Below are 15,792 nucleotides of genomic sequence, written 5' to 3'. Positions count from 1 at the left end.
ATCATCATGAAGCACTTTTCACTGTTTAGTGATAAATTGTAATCTTCACACCACTACGAAATTTTCTTCAGATTCTTCAATGCCTCTTCAAATTTTGAACCATAGGTGGTAAAATCATCCATATAGATCTCCATGTTGTCCTGAGAGATATCTGAAAATATGCTTATCACTGCTCTTTGAAAAGTAGTTGGAGCATTACATAATCCAAAAGGAAGAACGGAATATGCATATGTTCCCCAAGGACAAGTAAAGGTAGTCTTTTCCTAATCCTCGGGAGCAATTTGAATCTGGTTATAGCCACTAAATCCATCTAGGAATGAGAAAAACCGCTTCCCTGCCAAGGAATCTAATACCTAATCCACAAATGGTAATGGGAAATGATCCTTCCTAGTTGCTAAATTCAAAGCTCTGTAATCCACACATACCCGCCATTTACCTCCTTTCTTTGGAACTATCACTAGAGGTGACACCCATTGACTATCCGAAATAGGATAGATAAATCCAGCATTTAATAATTTCTACAAATCCTCTTTATCTATTTCTCTTAATGCAAGATTAATTCTTCTTTGTGGCTGTCTAAGTGGTCTACAGTCCTCTTTTATGTAGATACGGTGGGTACAAAATGTAGGATCAATGCCATGCATGTCTTTGTAATCCCATGCAAAAGCGTGTTGATGACATTTTAGCAAGTCAACCAGTTTTATTCTTTGAATCCCTATGAGTTGACTGTTGATATTCAAATATTTGTTTAGATCAACTTCCACTTTGACAGGAAGATCAACCTGAGATGCCTCAAAAAGATGAGAAGTGCAAACTTCCTGCGGCAACAGGGTATGCAGAATATCAGTGGTTGCAAGAAGATCTGATGCTGGAATATTTGATACTAACTCCTGCGACCGTTGCCCTTGTCTTAATTGATTTGTCAGAATTTTATAGAGAATTGAATCATCATCTTGAAGTTGTATGAATGATTCTCTATTAATCATCATAAGATAATTGACAAATCAACTCCCTCCTCAAATTCTTCTCCCACATTAGGCCAAACGGCTTGCTATTGATCAAGTTGGGGCTGAGCAAGAGAATACAGAGCCAAAGTTTTGGTTGTATTTCCATCTGAAATAGTCATATCTCCCGACCAGCATCCAATATATGCATCTGTTGTAGCAAGCCAAAGCCTTCCCAAGATAACTAGATATCCTCCCAATGTAGCTTTAGGAGACAAGATCATAAAATCTGCTGGATATTCCCAAGAATCCAAAGTAACAACCATATCTTCAATCATACCATCAAGCCGAACTGTGGAATTGTCAGCAAGCTGCAGGACTGTAGGTGTAGGTCTAGAACTGGTTATGTCAAGTTTTTGCATAACATCTCTTGTCATGACATTGATGGCTGCTCCCAAGTCTATTAAAGCATTCTTTATTTGAATGCCATTGATGGCTATTTTCACAACAAGGCTACCAGGATCAGTATATTTAGGAATTGAAACCTTTCCTAACATGATATCAGCCAATTGACCCATTACATGCACTATTTGCGGATCCTTTTTCTTTCTACCAGGCTTCTTCAAACATGCCTCCTTAAGTGCCTTACCATAAATAGGGACATCCTTTATAGCTTGTAACAATGGAATTTTAACACATACATGTTTCAGCTGATCTATGATATCAAAACTTATTTCCTCTTCCTGTAGAATCTCTTTAGCTTGCAACCTCTGAGGAAATGGGGGTATTTGTTGATTTTGAGGTATTTGGGCTGCTGGACTAGAGATTTCTTGTTCCTTTTGTATCTCAATTATAACTCGTGGAGATGGGTTGGGTAAAGTTGTCCCAGACCTAAGGTGAATATCACTTATAGAAAGAGAATAAGTCGGGTATTGATTAGGATCAACTGAATAAACTTGTTGTTGTTGTTGCTGAGGCTTGTTATTAGGATTTGGCATTGGTTGAGTAGACAGTTGTGTAGGTTTAGGTGGAACAGTATTGGCTGCAGGAGAAGGCATTATTGCAGGTGGTTGTGACTGCGGCATAGGTTGTTGATAACCAGATGACTTATTTGCCCATGGCTGACCTCCTCTCCATTGAGGAGCAGATTGACAATTCCCTTGGAAGTGTTGCCATGGTCCCTAAGGTTGGGACCAATTTCCCTGTGGCTACTGCCACTATGGAATTTGATTGGCAAAATGCTGCCCTTGGCCTTGAGGATTATACCAATTTTGATCATTTCCAAAATTTTGAGCATATGGAGATTGCCATTGATTATTTTGTGCATAGGAATTTCCACTATAACCAAAAAAAGAAAGTGGATCGGGAGGCATACCTTGTCTTGGAAAATTTGGCCTTCTCTGAGCAACATAGAAAACTTGTTCATCATCACCTTGTATTGTCTTGAAATCAGGAACTTCAAGATTTGCAACCATTTTACATCTGCAGTCTCTTTTCCTCTGTCTACAATGTGGGTAGAATTCTGCAAGAACTGCGTCAGCTTCCTCATGTTTCTTCTTAGTTGAAAGTGTGTCCAATTGAGTAGCCATATTGTTTATGATATGCTCCTTAAAATCCTTCAGCAGATGGCTAAGCTCCATTGGAGAAACTCCATTACTGGATGTTGATGAAGAAACCCCTGGCTTGAAACACCTACTCTTCTTAGAAGAAGATCTGGAATACTTTTGACAAATTTGTCCAATGTCATTCCATGTTGATTGTGTTATGTCCCCTCCTCCCATAAGATCCAAGGCATCCGTGCATTCATCATTGATTCCTCTTAAAAATATTAACTTAAGAGATTCTTCATTTAGAGTACTATGCTTGGACTTTTTGACACTGAATAGAAATCTCTCCAGATAATCCTCTAGACTCTCATCTTCTTTCTGTATCATTCTAAAAATATCATCCCCATGGCGGTCGGTCCCTCTACAATAATCCTTATATTTCACAAAAAACAACCGTTTCATCTCATCCTATGTAGTGACTGTGCTACTCCCTAGACTCATAAACCATCTCAAAGCTGACTCTTTCAAAGCGGCAGGGAATATTTTGAGTCTATGGGCATCTGTAGTATAATCAAAACTCCTACAAAGGAGATCAAACTCAAACAAAAAAGTGTCGGGGTCTTCTATCACTAATCCATAGAATTTAGGAAGGGAAGAAGCTGGAATGTTCTTAAGATTAGCATTATCATGCTAATCAAAAATAGGAAACTCAAACATTGGAGTCACAGGTGGAGGTGGGTTATTCCTCTTCAGGAGGTCCAAAGAGGAAATGGAGGCTGTTCTCTAGAAGTTCAAATTCCAGAGGGTTCAAATTATCTGAAGTTTGGTATAGTGCAGCAAAAGGATTTACATCTGGGGATCATATGGATTGAGTCTTGTATGGTTAGGACAGCTGGGAAGGAATCTACCTTGTGCATCTCTTCTTCGTCTATGCATGCAGATTCATGAGAATAAACTTTAAACAAACTGAGTTATCAAAAACAACTATACTGAAAGCTAAAAATTAATAACCATAACAGGTTCTTAGCTTGACACCATCCCCGGTAACGGCGCCAAAAATGTTTGCTTCACCAATAGGAACAATAACTATAGCTAAAGTCTCAACCCGAAGTTTGGACATTCACTCTGTGAAGTTATTATCTCCATAACTGAAGTTCATTTGTTTATCAACCCAGGGACGTATTACTTGAAATGGGTTTGCACTATATATGCACTAAGTTCCTGCAATAGCTATTCTGCATTACTGCAGCAACTAAACCTATTTGAAATAAGTAAGCAAGAATTGTAACAACTGAATGGCTATAGGAAAACTTTGCATTAACATAAAACCCAATTAAAGAACTTGTTAACTAAGTCCAAAGCTAACAAACAGGAATTACTCTGTTTGCTTTGGCTACAGAAACAGTCACAGGATTTGTTTCTAGTGGCTGCAGGAACAGTCAATTGCCAGAACGACTACTGCAGCAGAAAGGGAAACTAAGTTAACAAATGCACAGGAATACTCACCAAGTGGGCCCCCTTGGATGAGTGTATCCAAGCTTTACAAAGATAACTCTAAATACTTAGAATAGCATCACTTTATTCATTGTCTTCCAAAGGTCAATACAACATACAAAATGAAAGAAAGCTAAGAATACTCTGCAACTTTATTTATGAATCTTCTGTATCTCTTTCCCTTCTCTTTTTCTAACCTCAGAGAAGAGGCGCAGACACTTATTTAAAAGAAAACTACAATAACTCCCTACAAACTAGGACACACTGATGAAACAAGGCGGAGAATATTTATGACAAAGAACAAACAGAGTTAAGCCACTGAAAACGTGGATCACTACTAAACCGCAGCCAAGAATATAGCATGGTGGTATTACAAGATTTAATGTTTACTGGAGAGAGACATAAATGAGTCTTACGCACCCTGCTATTCCTTTGCCTCTCCTTACGCCCATTATTCTCTTTGTTGATTTGAACTTTTAACCGCCCCTTGAATATCTCTAACTGCCTTCATGTCGTGACACAAAAACCGCCACAACAGCATCTTATTTATTCCTGCAATTAAAAAGATAGAGCATACAAGAATACACATATATCTATTTTAATTAATCAAAACACTTATATATTTCACACATGATATCACCTATGATAATCCGCATGGCAACAGGAATAATTGGCATGGCAACAGGAATAATTGGTCAAGACAAAACAAGATTTAATGAGTTCAATTAAAATATGTAATGCATATAGTCAAACTCTAATACATCATTACTATCCCATTTTACAAATTAAAACATGGTAAAAACTTATGAGTTTTAAGAATAAAAGGAGCTAATATCTTAGCTCATCATCTATGTCATCCATTTAAGCTATCAAATGCTGCAACATTTCTTGAATTCCTTCACCAGAAACTCTTCTGCCTCTTCCTCGGGCTTCACCTCTGCCCATTCTCCTAAGAGGCATTGTGTCTGCACAACTTAAACCCAATCTCTTTAGGCTTTAATACCACTCTAATGGCATGCCTTGTTGATCACCAAATCAATATAGCAAACATAGAAACTTACAAGCAATTGACAGGGAATTAATGATAGGAAGTTCAGGTATTATCAAAGAAGAAATAACATCATCATTCTACTACAAATATGACAGAGAATCAATCGTGCATATTCAAGCATTCATCATATGCACAACATAACAATGGAGAATTAGATTCTTATTTGACTCCCACTTATTACAAGGTTTGTCGATTCTTATAGAAATCAATCTGTATCACACCTACAAAAACAAACTCTTTGCAAACTATGTGGCCAATCCCTTTACAGGCCCAACAACCCTTCAAGTCAGGCTCCCAATCAATCTGCACTTGTCGTGTTATTCTCCTTTTCAACGGATTCTCTACTCGACCAATCCAACCCCAATACACCCATCGTCGCTTGTTAAATAGAGGGGCATTAGGAGCGATTGGCTAACGGCTGCCAACATGGCCTTGACAACCGACTGCCACCACAAACTATTGTAACCGACTGCCCCAATGTGCAACTGTTGACCGGTATTCAGAACTTAGAATTCTGAAGTGAAAAAATCTTCCTGTCACATTTACGACAGGAACAGAAACAAGGGCCAACTTCCACAAACCTACGACAGGAAGCAGAAAGGAAAACTAAAAAGCAACTAAAGGCCTAACTAGAAAAATGAAACATCAAACAAAAACCCGTGAAAGGAGTAAACGCCCCTGCATCAAAGGTACTAGTGGAAGAGTGAGTCATACTTGTCCTTTGTCTCTTATGTCTCTGTTCTTCACTTGCATCCTTCTTTCCTTTTGCTTTTCTAACTTGTGAACTTTCTGCTACATCTTTCCTTTTCCTTGAATTTCTGCCCTCGTCTACTGTAATCTCTTTCGATGCATTCAGTCATTTCCTCTTCATTGAATGAATGTGACTCCAAATCACCCATCAGTTCATAGGTCAACAAAGTATTTCTTTCTTTCAATTTGTTGACTTTTTGATCAACCCACCACCTTGTATACTGGAGGAAGGGGCTTACTGGTCTCATCAATGTAGATAAGTCTGATATTTCAAGATCGGACCAATTAACTGGAGGAAGGTGCTTACTCTTTTCCCCTTCATAATGGACTTGGACATAATTTCCATCATATTCAAGTTGATCGGGCATGGGGAAAAGCTCATATGCTCTAATCTAGACCACATCTTTTTCCTAATCTTGAACTTGTTTGCTACATTAGCCCAATAATCCTCAAGATCATTTTTGTGCTTTTACTTTCTTCAATTTATCATTTTAATGCAATGGTAAGGATCAAAATTAGACCTTGACCTAGAGAGAGAGAGGATAGAATTGTATTTCTTCATCAAATTTCTCAGCTGCTTGCACTGAAGGACATGAGTCAATCATCTTCCCAACAGCAAGAGGAAAAGTTACTCCAGCTTTATGCATGGTCCTTTGAATTTTGTTGTATGTAGATAACTGCCTTATGACCTCAAACAAAACCATCTTATCAGTGGGATACCTTAGGAGCTTGTAAGGACATCCTGCAAATCCTTGAACTCGAATATATGTAAATTTGGGAAATTGAATGTACCATGAGCTAAACTTCTTCACCAAATCCTTAGTTTCTTGTGTTAATCTTTGATGAGCACCTCCTTGTAGATTTCTGACAATATACATTGAAAAAGCATCATTTGCTCTTTTAAAATGAGATTTCTCATGTAGCTGTAATTGTGGGTAGCAATCATACACCTTGATTTAATCTTTCATATTTCCAACTATCCCTTTACATGTCAATCCTTTATACTTGTAACTTCTTGTTAATGCATAGACAACACACGAACTCATGTAGAAAGACCGAGTTCATTCCAAATTTTTCAAATGCTCATCCAAATTACCATTTGATTATTTTAGCCCAATTTACCATCTTTACTCCAGATGTGATTTCCTAATGTAATAAAACATCCACGGCTCAAAAGTAGAAGCTTGAGGGGTTATCCTGACTCGGTTCAACAAAAGGACAAGATCTCCATAATCTTCTTTAGAATCAATGCGCAATAGTTTCTTTGGCATCCTAGAGTAATGATTCCTTGGCTTTTCCAGCCACTAGCTGTTAATTATCTCCGCAGAAGATTCAGTCTTTGCCTCATAAATCTTCATTGCATCCTCTTTTGACTTGTAAACTGTAGAATGATGATCAGGGATTCCAAATGCTTTCTTGATTGCTACTTCTCCAAGATATGCTAATACACTTCCATCGAGAGCCCATATTTGCCTTTCTTGAGGGTTGTAATGTTTTCCGCACTCCACCATCAGCTCATTGCACTGGACAGCAGGGGGGAAACCAGCTGCTTGTACAATTCCATTATGCATCATCTTCTATGCTATTGTTGATGGTAAGCATCCATCAAGTTCGTACATCTACTTCTTGAAGTCTCCAATGTCTACATGTCAAAGGTTGGTATCTCCAACCTTCCATTTTGAACTGATCTTGGACTTGGACGACACTCCCTTGTAGTTGTACTTCATTTGAGCCTTTCGAGAGATACCTCCTAGAGCTGACATATACCCCTGAAAATTAAAACACCTTAAATTACAAGGATGCAAATATACAAGGACAACTTAAGAACATATGAATGTAAAATATGATTGCCTTGAAATCATAAGTTTGATGAATTCATACACTTAGAACTTCACAAGCTTGTCAACAAAATGATAAGAGAATAATAAAGATCCTTATCCTAAAATCAGAAAATGGAAATAAATCTGTTTTAAACCCTGATTTTGTTTGCAATGGAAGATGCCTTTAGCCTCCTAAAATGCCCACCTTATTGATTTCCAAATTGAATTTCACTTGATCATGACAAATGTGAGAGAAATTTATACAAAAAGGACAGAATTCGCCTCAAATTAGCTCAATTAGCCTCTCGCTTAGACTGGAAACTCAGTCTACCAAAGTCTGATTTTGAGGATCAGAACTAGGTCTGTTGAAATTCGCCTAAATCTGGCTTGGAAATGGATAACAACAGCCCTTGAAATTGCCTTAAGTCTGCTCTTGACAAAATCACACTAATCTAGATTGCAAATTTGCTCAATGAAATGATCAAATTTGTCAAATGTCTGCTGGTCTGGTATAAATTCGCTCTGCTCTACTAATATTTGCCTTGAATTGAATTGCATTGGTGTTGTGAATGGTTGAAACGATTTGCTCTTCATCCTCCTATATAGGCGCTTAATGACTAAAGACACACCCTTTCACCCTTGGCCAACTTTGCAACTCCTTTTTCCAGTTGAAAATGTTTCATTTTTTAAAAGACAAGTCGGCTACCCTTTACGAATTTCCAAACTTTAAAAAAATGCAGATCAAACTTTGCACAAGTTTTAAAAATTTTGATGTCGGACTTTGTAACAATTCAGCAATTTTGATGTCGGACTCTGCAAGAGATTGACACTTTTATGAGGTTGGACTTTCACAACATTTTGCACTTCATCCTCCTATATAATGGCCGACTTTAATTTAGTTTTACATTATAGGATCGGAGTTTGAATCATTTCAACATTTTTCTCAAAACCGGCAGAGCACCAACATACATTACTACTTATTATGCTACATTAATTACATATTAAATAACTATGGTTGCTCATAGTACAACTGATATTTTCCTTATTCAAGCTCCAATCTAATCCCTTCTAATTCTCAACCCTGGATGGGGATTTACTTGCAATGACACCACCTCCATAATGCAGCCCAGATTTCAGGAACATCAGTCCATTCACTCTTGCAGCTCATAACACAGCCCAGATTTCAGGATCATCAGTCCATTCACCTTTGGTGCTCATCTATTTTTGGGATGAATTTACTCCACCTCTCCCTAACAACACCATGCCTCTCCTTATGGGGGTAGAATTAGAATTGATTAAGTACTTAGACTGTGAATATATTGATATCTCATTGTACTATGAATTTTGAAATTAAGTATGACTGTCATAAATATTGCAGTCTATATTAATATTACTCTTAAATTCTGCATAAGAACATTATCAGGCTTCATTTTTTAAGCATACATATTAAGCACATCCCCATGCATACCACCAAGAACAAGGATGTTACTGCCTGTAACTTAATAACAGTTCTGATCTGATCTGATCGATGGGGATGTCAGAGGATGCTTTTGATTCCTTTCCTTTATATCTCTCAATGTGAGGGAGAGGTCACACCTCTTCATCATGTATGCCCTTTGGCAAGAGACACACCCTTTCACCATTAGCACCCTTTGAAAGAGTGCAACTCTTCATTATTTCTGCCCTTTGAAAGGGACACAACCTTTCACAATCAGATCTCACTTCTTATTTCTGATTCCCAAATTCCCCCCCCCCCCTCAAATGAGGTTCTCTTCTCCCTTTTACATCTCATGTTTGAGGGAGTCACAACCTTTTTCATTTCATGTCTTTTGACCATTCATTAATTTAATTAAATTTCAATTATATTCTCTTATATTAATTTAATTTTTAATAATTTTAATTTTATTATTAAATTCTATTTCAAAGTGGGGACATTACAATAACCAAAGGAATTCAATGCTAAACATGTTGAATTGAAAACAGGACAAAATCTTCAAATTTGGTAATTGGATATTTATATCGTCTAGAGCACACAATTCAAAGGAGCTCGATCTATACAACCCACATTAGAATAAATATAATATAATATTTGATTATATACACCCTATTTGAAAGATAGCAACAAGGCATGTCTGATTATGTATCAATTCAGATGTGGTACTTCTATATACAACAATTCGGTAAACAAACAAGATGACACATGCAGACAGCTCTTGGCATTGGAACCTGTAGAGTATTTTGCTCATATTGATAAAAGTTATGCACTTGAGAATCACCTAGCTGAAGCCCTTGTATTAGTCAGATGTGGTACTTCTATATACAGCCACTTGGTAAACAAAGATGACAAAACATGTAGACAACTCTTGGCACTGGAACCTGTAGAAGTTCTTGCCTATAATGATAAAAGTTAAGGACTTAATGATCACCTAGCTGAAGCCCTCTAGAAGTGTTGAAAGCCTGAGAAAGTTGCAATTAGCAGACAGTATACATGGCAGCTTGTATGCAAAAAAAATCCATCCGATGACTTAAGGACTGAATCCCAGGTCTAAAGTATATTTTCTATGATAAACCAGCTGCATTTATCAAAAAAGTTTAGAAATATCCAATTTGATCCCTAAGCCTAATCTTCTCAATGTATTAATGTAATGGATTATCTCTTGAACAGCCCTTATGTTATCAGTGATATGTAACCTCAAAAAAAATGTTGATCGACTGAATGAAATAATACCTACCAAAATTAATTTCAAACTTGTAGCAATCACCTTGGACCTAATTTTATAGATCATATTACAAAGACTGTTTAGACTGGATCCAGCAATCTTGTGAGAATGGGAAGTATTGGGAACCAGAAGAAGTCTTGTTTGGTTGAGCTTTTCTAGAAATGTCTGATTTATCTTGACTTGATAATGTTTCAGAATGTCTGGAAGATAGTTGTGAAACTATCCAAACCCAAAGATTTACAGGCTTGGTAGGAGAAGACAATGTTTTTAAGTTCAGATTCAATAATTGACTTAAGTAAAGATTTTTCATCTTCAGATTTGATAAGTGCATGCATATTGTTTAGCAATTGGATTAGAGTGTTTTAATGGAGTCGGAAAGATCAAGAGATCTGATAACATCCCTTAAACATTCAGCTGCATATAGAAGAATGTTCTCTGTTTTGCTATCACCCGGCCATCACCTTTTAGGAGGTTATGGATGGTAGTAACCCATTGCCTATTGAGGGCTGAAGCATGCACAAAATTTGTGCTTACATCTCTATGTTTGATCCAATCAATTCTGGATCTTTGGTGCCAACTAATATATTCTCCTTTTTAAGCAACAGCCAATCAATGTATCCAGTTTTGTTTTCCTTCTTCCAATAAAGGATTGAGACTGTGATCTTTACTGCTCAGTTAAACTTATATTAGTCAAGCTTTAATATTGCTGTCCTGTGCAAAATGTGTCTAAATATGAACTTGTTCCAATTTCAAATATGTTTTCTCAAAATCTAAGTTGGCTAAAAATCTGAGCATGACATAATCATGTGGCTGTGGAGCATAAAGCCACCGAGTGTTGATGTTAGCAGATGAATTCTTGTGCTAGAGCCACATATTCTCAAATCTAAAAACAAAATATTTCAATCTGTGAAGAAGATAGGAGATAGCAAAGAGACTGGACCAATGATCCAATTAAGTGATCTCGTCTAAGTACAAATTGTATATAAGTCACCAAAGAGACTTTGATGACTAGGAACTATTTCTTTGGCTGGATCTCGGTGAATTGCTCTACTTTGTGGGCATTGAATAATTTGCTTGGGGCTCCACATACTGAAAAATTTTAAAAGCTGATTGATATTTTTATATTGTTGTAGGAGCAAGTCTAACTGGCAACTTGCATTGCTTGAACCAGACATTTGAGGAAATGTTTGTTTATTGGCAAAGCTTAGACCCCTAATATTCCAAGAAACAATTTTCATTGATTTGGAGGATTGGTGTTGTAAATCTGCAGCTCGGTGCTACCATCACCAACTCTTCTCCACTGTTTTGTCTCTTATTGATTATGTTTTCCCCATAGACAGCAGTGATTTGGTCCCCCAGAAATGAGTTAATCTGGGATGAGATCCATTAATTATAAGGTTAGTACTTTTTGTTTTACTCATAGAATTCATTGAAGATTTTGTGCCAGAGAATTTCATCAAACAAGGAAAAGGTTTGGCTGACTTACCTTGGTATTTTGTGTTGGTGTTGGAAATAAGCCACACCCGGACCAACGATGGACTGGTCCAAGAGGGGCCAGTAGCTCAGTGGTAGAGCACTCCAGCAGCGTATGGAAGGTCCTAGGTTCAAGTCCTAGCTGGTCCATGTCTCAACATGGTATCAGAGCCAGGTCCAGGCTAGGAGCCCCAAGCACACGAGAAGTGTGACTTAAGGGGGGGTGTTGGTGTTGGAAATAAGCCACACCCGGACCGACGATGGACTGGTCCAAGAGGGGCCAGTAGCTCAATGGTAGAGCACTCCAGCAGTGTATGGAAGGTCCTAGGTTCGAGTTCTAGCTGGTCCATGTCTCAACATTTTGGAAAGGTGGAGCCTTCTGGTGTCTCCTCAGCTACAGCAGGGATTTCTTCCATTTCATTGTATTTGAGTCAATGAGAAGTTCAATAAGTTGTTTAGGGTGCAATGCATCGAAGGGGAACTCATAGCTTCCCTGCCCTTTTGTATGTCCTTGATGACTTATGAATCTAGTCCTGAATTTCGAGTGCAAATCCAGACATCTTAGAATGTCAATTTGAGAGAGTCATGGATTATGGCTTTTTTCAATTAGGCTCAGGAAAGTCTGCTCAATAGGCACATTCTGGTTCAATGCCCATGTTCATGGCAGTTCCTCCATTTGAATGGGATGCTCTCATTTTTTGAGGCTGTTCCAATTCAATACCATCCAACCTAGCATGGTTCTGTCTGCAGGGGGCTTCTCCAGATCTATGCTTAAACAGATGTTAGCATAGTTCAGAACTCTCTCTTAAGTTTGTGGCATTGCAGGATGGTTCAGATTCTGGAAAACTGGGGTATAGCTATTTGAAAGCATCATTGAGAAGAAAACAGAGAACAAAAGTTTTAGAGAGAAGAAACAGGATCCAAATTACAAGTGTGCCTGCAACAAAAAACTGAACAAGAATTGAGTTAAAGAATGTCCAACTAAGTGCCATACAGAGCTGCAAAAATTAATCCTAATAAAGTACTCTGAAATATTGGTTGTTGTTCTGTGTTTGGTAAATTCATTTACTTTCATAAAATATCTCTAGACTTGTCAAGCAATTTTTTGAATAAACAATTGGAGCAATGGTCTCTAATGCACAATTATGGGACTGCAGTAAATGCATCTTGTACAAGAAAATCACCTTAGTGAAGTGACCAAATTAATAAAATTGGGAGAAACATTGAGCAATTTTATTCTTGAATGGAGTTTGCAATATATACAAATGAAACAGTCACTTAACATGTGACCAATCAAATAGCAGACCAACCAAACTTCCTCAGTTTCTAAAATCAACCAAATTGTCAACCAACCCTTTAAATGTCTATTAATATCTCTATTTAGGATATAAAATTATTATTGAGCAGAATCAACAAATTGACCTCTACATGAAAATTACAATGAAAAAAGAGTCTAAAATCACCCTCACAAAGATGTCTAGCTCTTTAATTTTAAAGAATATACAATTAAAAGGTCCTTGTGTAGGTAACATACCAAAGCCTGATCATGGAGCTGCTGACTTTTGTTTTGGACCTGTCCACATCAAGCATATATTTTAATCAACTTCCACTTTAGGTCCTTTCATCCATTTAGAATGGCACGGGCCATAATTTGTTAAGCTAACAAAAAGAAATTACCAAAGTTCAAAGCGCCTAAATATACCATAAAGGATGAACAAACAAATAAATTTTAGTGCAAGTCATGTAAATTTTCCAAGAGCAACTTTTATAGCAAGACCGTTCAGTTTTTTTATTTTCCATTACAATCATCACATTATGCCCATTAAAAAGCATAACCAAGTTTACAGTTAAGATCCCTTAAAACTCTTATTGAATCAACAGATATGGAGAGACGGAGATCACTAGTGAAGGAATAATCTAGTTCAGAAAATTAGGCACTGGAATCTGGAAGGAGAATAATTTTCTCTAGGCTGCCCGTAACCTATTAATAGAAACACAGGAATTATGCATATTATAAAAACACCAAAGCAAATTTCACTGTCAGCAAAATCAGCAGAGAGGTTTTCAAAATAAGGATTGTGAATGCTAACTGGACTAATACACCTGCTATATGGTGTTCAAGTACACCGAAGCCAAATGCCAGTAGGAAATTACCCCTGTGAAAACTATTCTTGGTGAACTTATGACAGTTAAATTCCCATACTCAATCAATATGCTGATCATGAAATTTCAAACAACCCTTTTTAGAGCAAAGATTAAAGACCAGCCCATGGAATATAGAGATAGGTAAACTCTTCATAAAACTCTTTGGACATAAGCATTGTAGTCTACATAGATTGTGATTGCCTTCTAATAAATGATAGGACATAAAAGAAGGGCATCATCTTGTAATCAGAATTTCAAAGCTCTAAAAGCCTAACAACATTCCATAACATGCCTGAGAAGCCTAACAACTACTCTGATGTCTTATACATGTCAATGAAACATTCTCCATCATTAAATTCATATCCAGAGGGCCATAAATGTTTTGGGAAGCATTTGTGTTTATACCACATACCATCTATTGACTGTTAATGAATCTGTCAATGAAGTTGTGGAAACAAAATGGCATTACATCATAGAGCATTCAGCTTACAAGGATATTCAGATAGCTTACATTGAGACACTAAACATGAACACCTTGAGTGATCTGTTTGAAGAAAAGATAACAAGATTTGCACATCAAGATACACAGTAGAAGATCCAAGATGTAGAAGGAAAGAAAACTTAGTAGACACAGTATTTTGACCTTTGCATGCTTATCTATTTGCTGGATATCTGTGGATCCCATAGGCGGTTTGGCCTTGTGGACATTATTAAAAAATTCCTACATTCATTCGATGTAGTTGTAATTCAAAGCTATTGTTTTTCACTGGCCTATGATGACAGCATTAACTCGAAAAGATTATCTGCTTGTGTTAACCTTCAGAGTTGCACCACTGAAAGGACAGAATGGCTCATTACTTAATTCACCTCTACCTAAGTCAGATCAATTATTCTGATTGATAGTTGGGTGGACAGTAGATATTTTCACAGAGCAGATAAATAGAATTTTACAGCACCCAAGAAATAAGACAAATTCTCAAAATTAGAATTATCCTTTACTGTCTATCAATTTTCAACTCAGATGAAAACAGAAATAAGGAATGAAACTGTCATTTCATGTCATCACCTCGCGAGGCCCATATACCACTGCCATGACTTTAGTATTCCCCATTTCAAAGATAGCAGACCTGGATCAGCATAATAAAATGTTAAACATTAATCTCCGCCATCAATATAAATATAAATATAATTAACCTCCACAATAGCCTACCCATCTGCTTTGTCAACAACTCCAACTTGTGCATGCAGTTGGCGCATCTGCAAAAATGGAAACAAAAAATACATTATTTATAAAACAGAACATATGACTATATCCAACGGAAAAGAAAAACAAAAGATCATTCACTTACTTCTAATGGACGACGCCCATCTACACGCAGGCCCTCCGGACTAATGTACTCCATGTCTGAATGCTCGATAAACAAGATGTCTCAATGCTCAACAAACAAGTAATACATAGAGATTTATCCAGAGGTTTGGGATTTTATTTAGCTTTTAATAGCGTATAATGCTTGAATAAAACCATCTAACATTTGAATAAAAAGGGTTCAAAACATTAACAACAATATTCTAAGTAATAATACAGTTTAAATTTTATTTTATTTTTTGTGTGGAATAAAAGATTCCAAAAACAACTACAAGTGAGAAATAAAATTGTAAAAATATTGATCCAACCAATAAAAATGGATTAAAATTATAAGATAAGATTATAAATCTATCAAATTGTTAATAATATAATAAGTGCTACATAATGTTTCTAATTTGGTATAGTGGTTAATTTAGTTTGTGAAAGGTAGAATTTAGAAATATTATCATAACAATATTATATACAAGCAATCGCATCTTGGT

General features: G+C 36.8%; 1 protein-coding gene across 1 annotated transcript in view; it reads right to left on the bottom strand.

The window, feature by feature from the left end:
* The window catches only part of LOC131059969 (exosome complex component RRP41 homolog), a 130,771-nt gene extending 115,320 nt beyond the window's left edge, over positions 1 to 15,451 (bottom strand). The window contains exons 1-4 of the mRNA XM_057993036.2: positions 15,294 to 15,451; positions 15,155 to 15,201; positions 15,011 to 15,071; positions 13,334 to 13,372 (exon numbers count right to left, since the gene is read on the bottom strand). Coding sequence (XP_057849019.2) covers positions 13,334 to 13,372; positions 15,011 to 15,071; positions 15,155 to 15,201; positions 15,294 to 15,347 — 201 coding nt within the window. The 5' untranslated portion in view covers positions 15,348 to 15,451. The remainder of the gene's footprint in view (positions 1 to 13,333; positions 13,373 to 15,010; positions 15,072 to 15,154; positions 15,202 to 15,293) is intronic.
* Between the last annotated feature and the right edge of the window lie 341 nt (positions 15,452 to 15,792).

Source organism: Cryptomeria japonica, chromosome 1 (assembly GCF_030272615.1).
Source record: "Cryptomeria japonica chromosome 1, Sugi_1.0, whole genome shotgun sequence".
NCBI lineage: Eukaryota > Viridiplantae > Streptophyta > Pinopsida > Cupressales > Cupressaceae > Cryptomeria > Cryptomeria japonica.
Note: the sequence above shows the minus strand (reverse complement) of the source record. Positions and strands in the feature narration are given on the sequence as shown.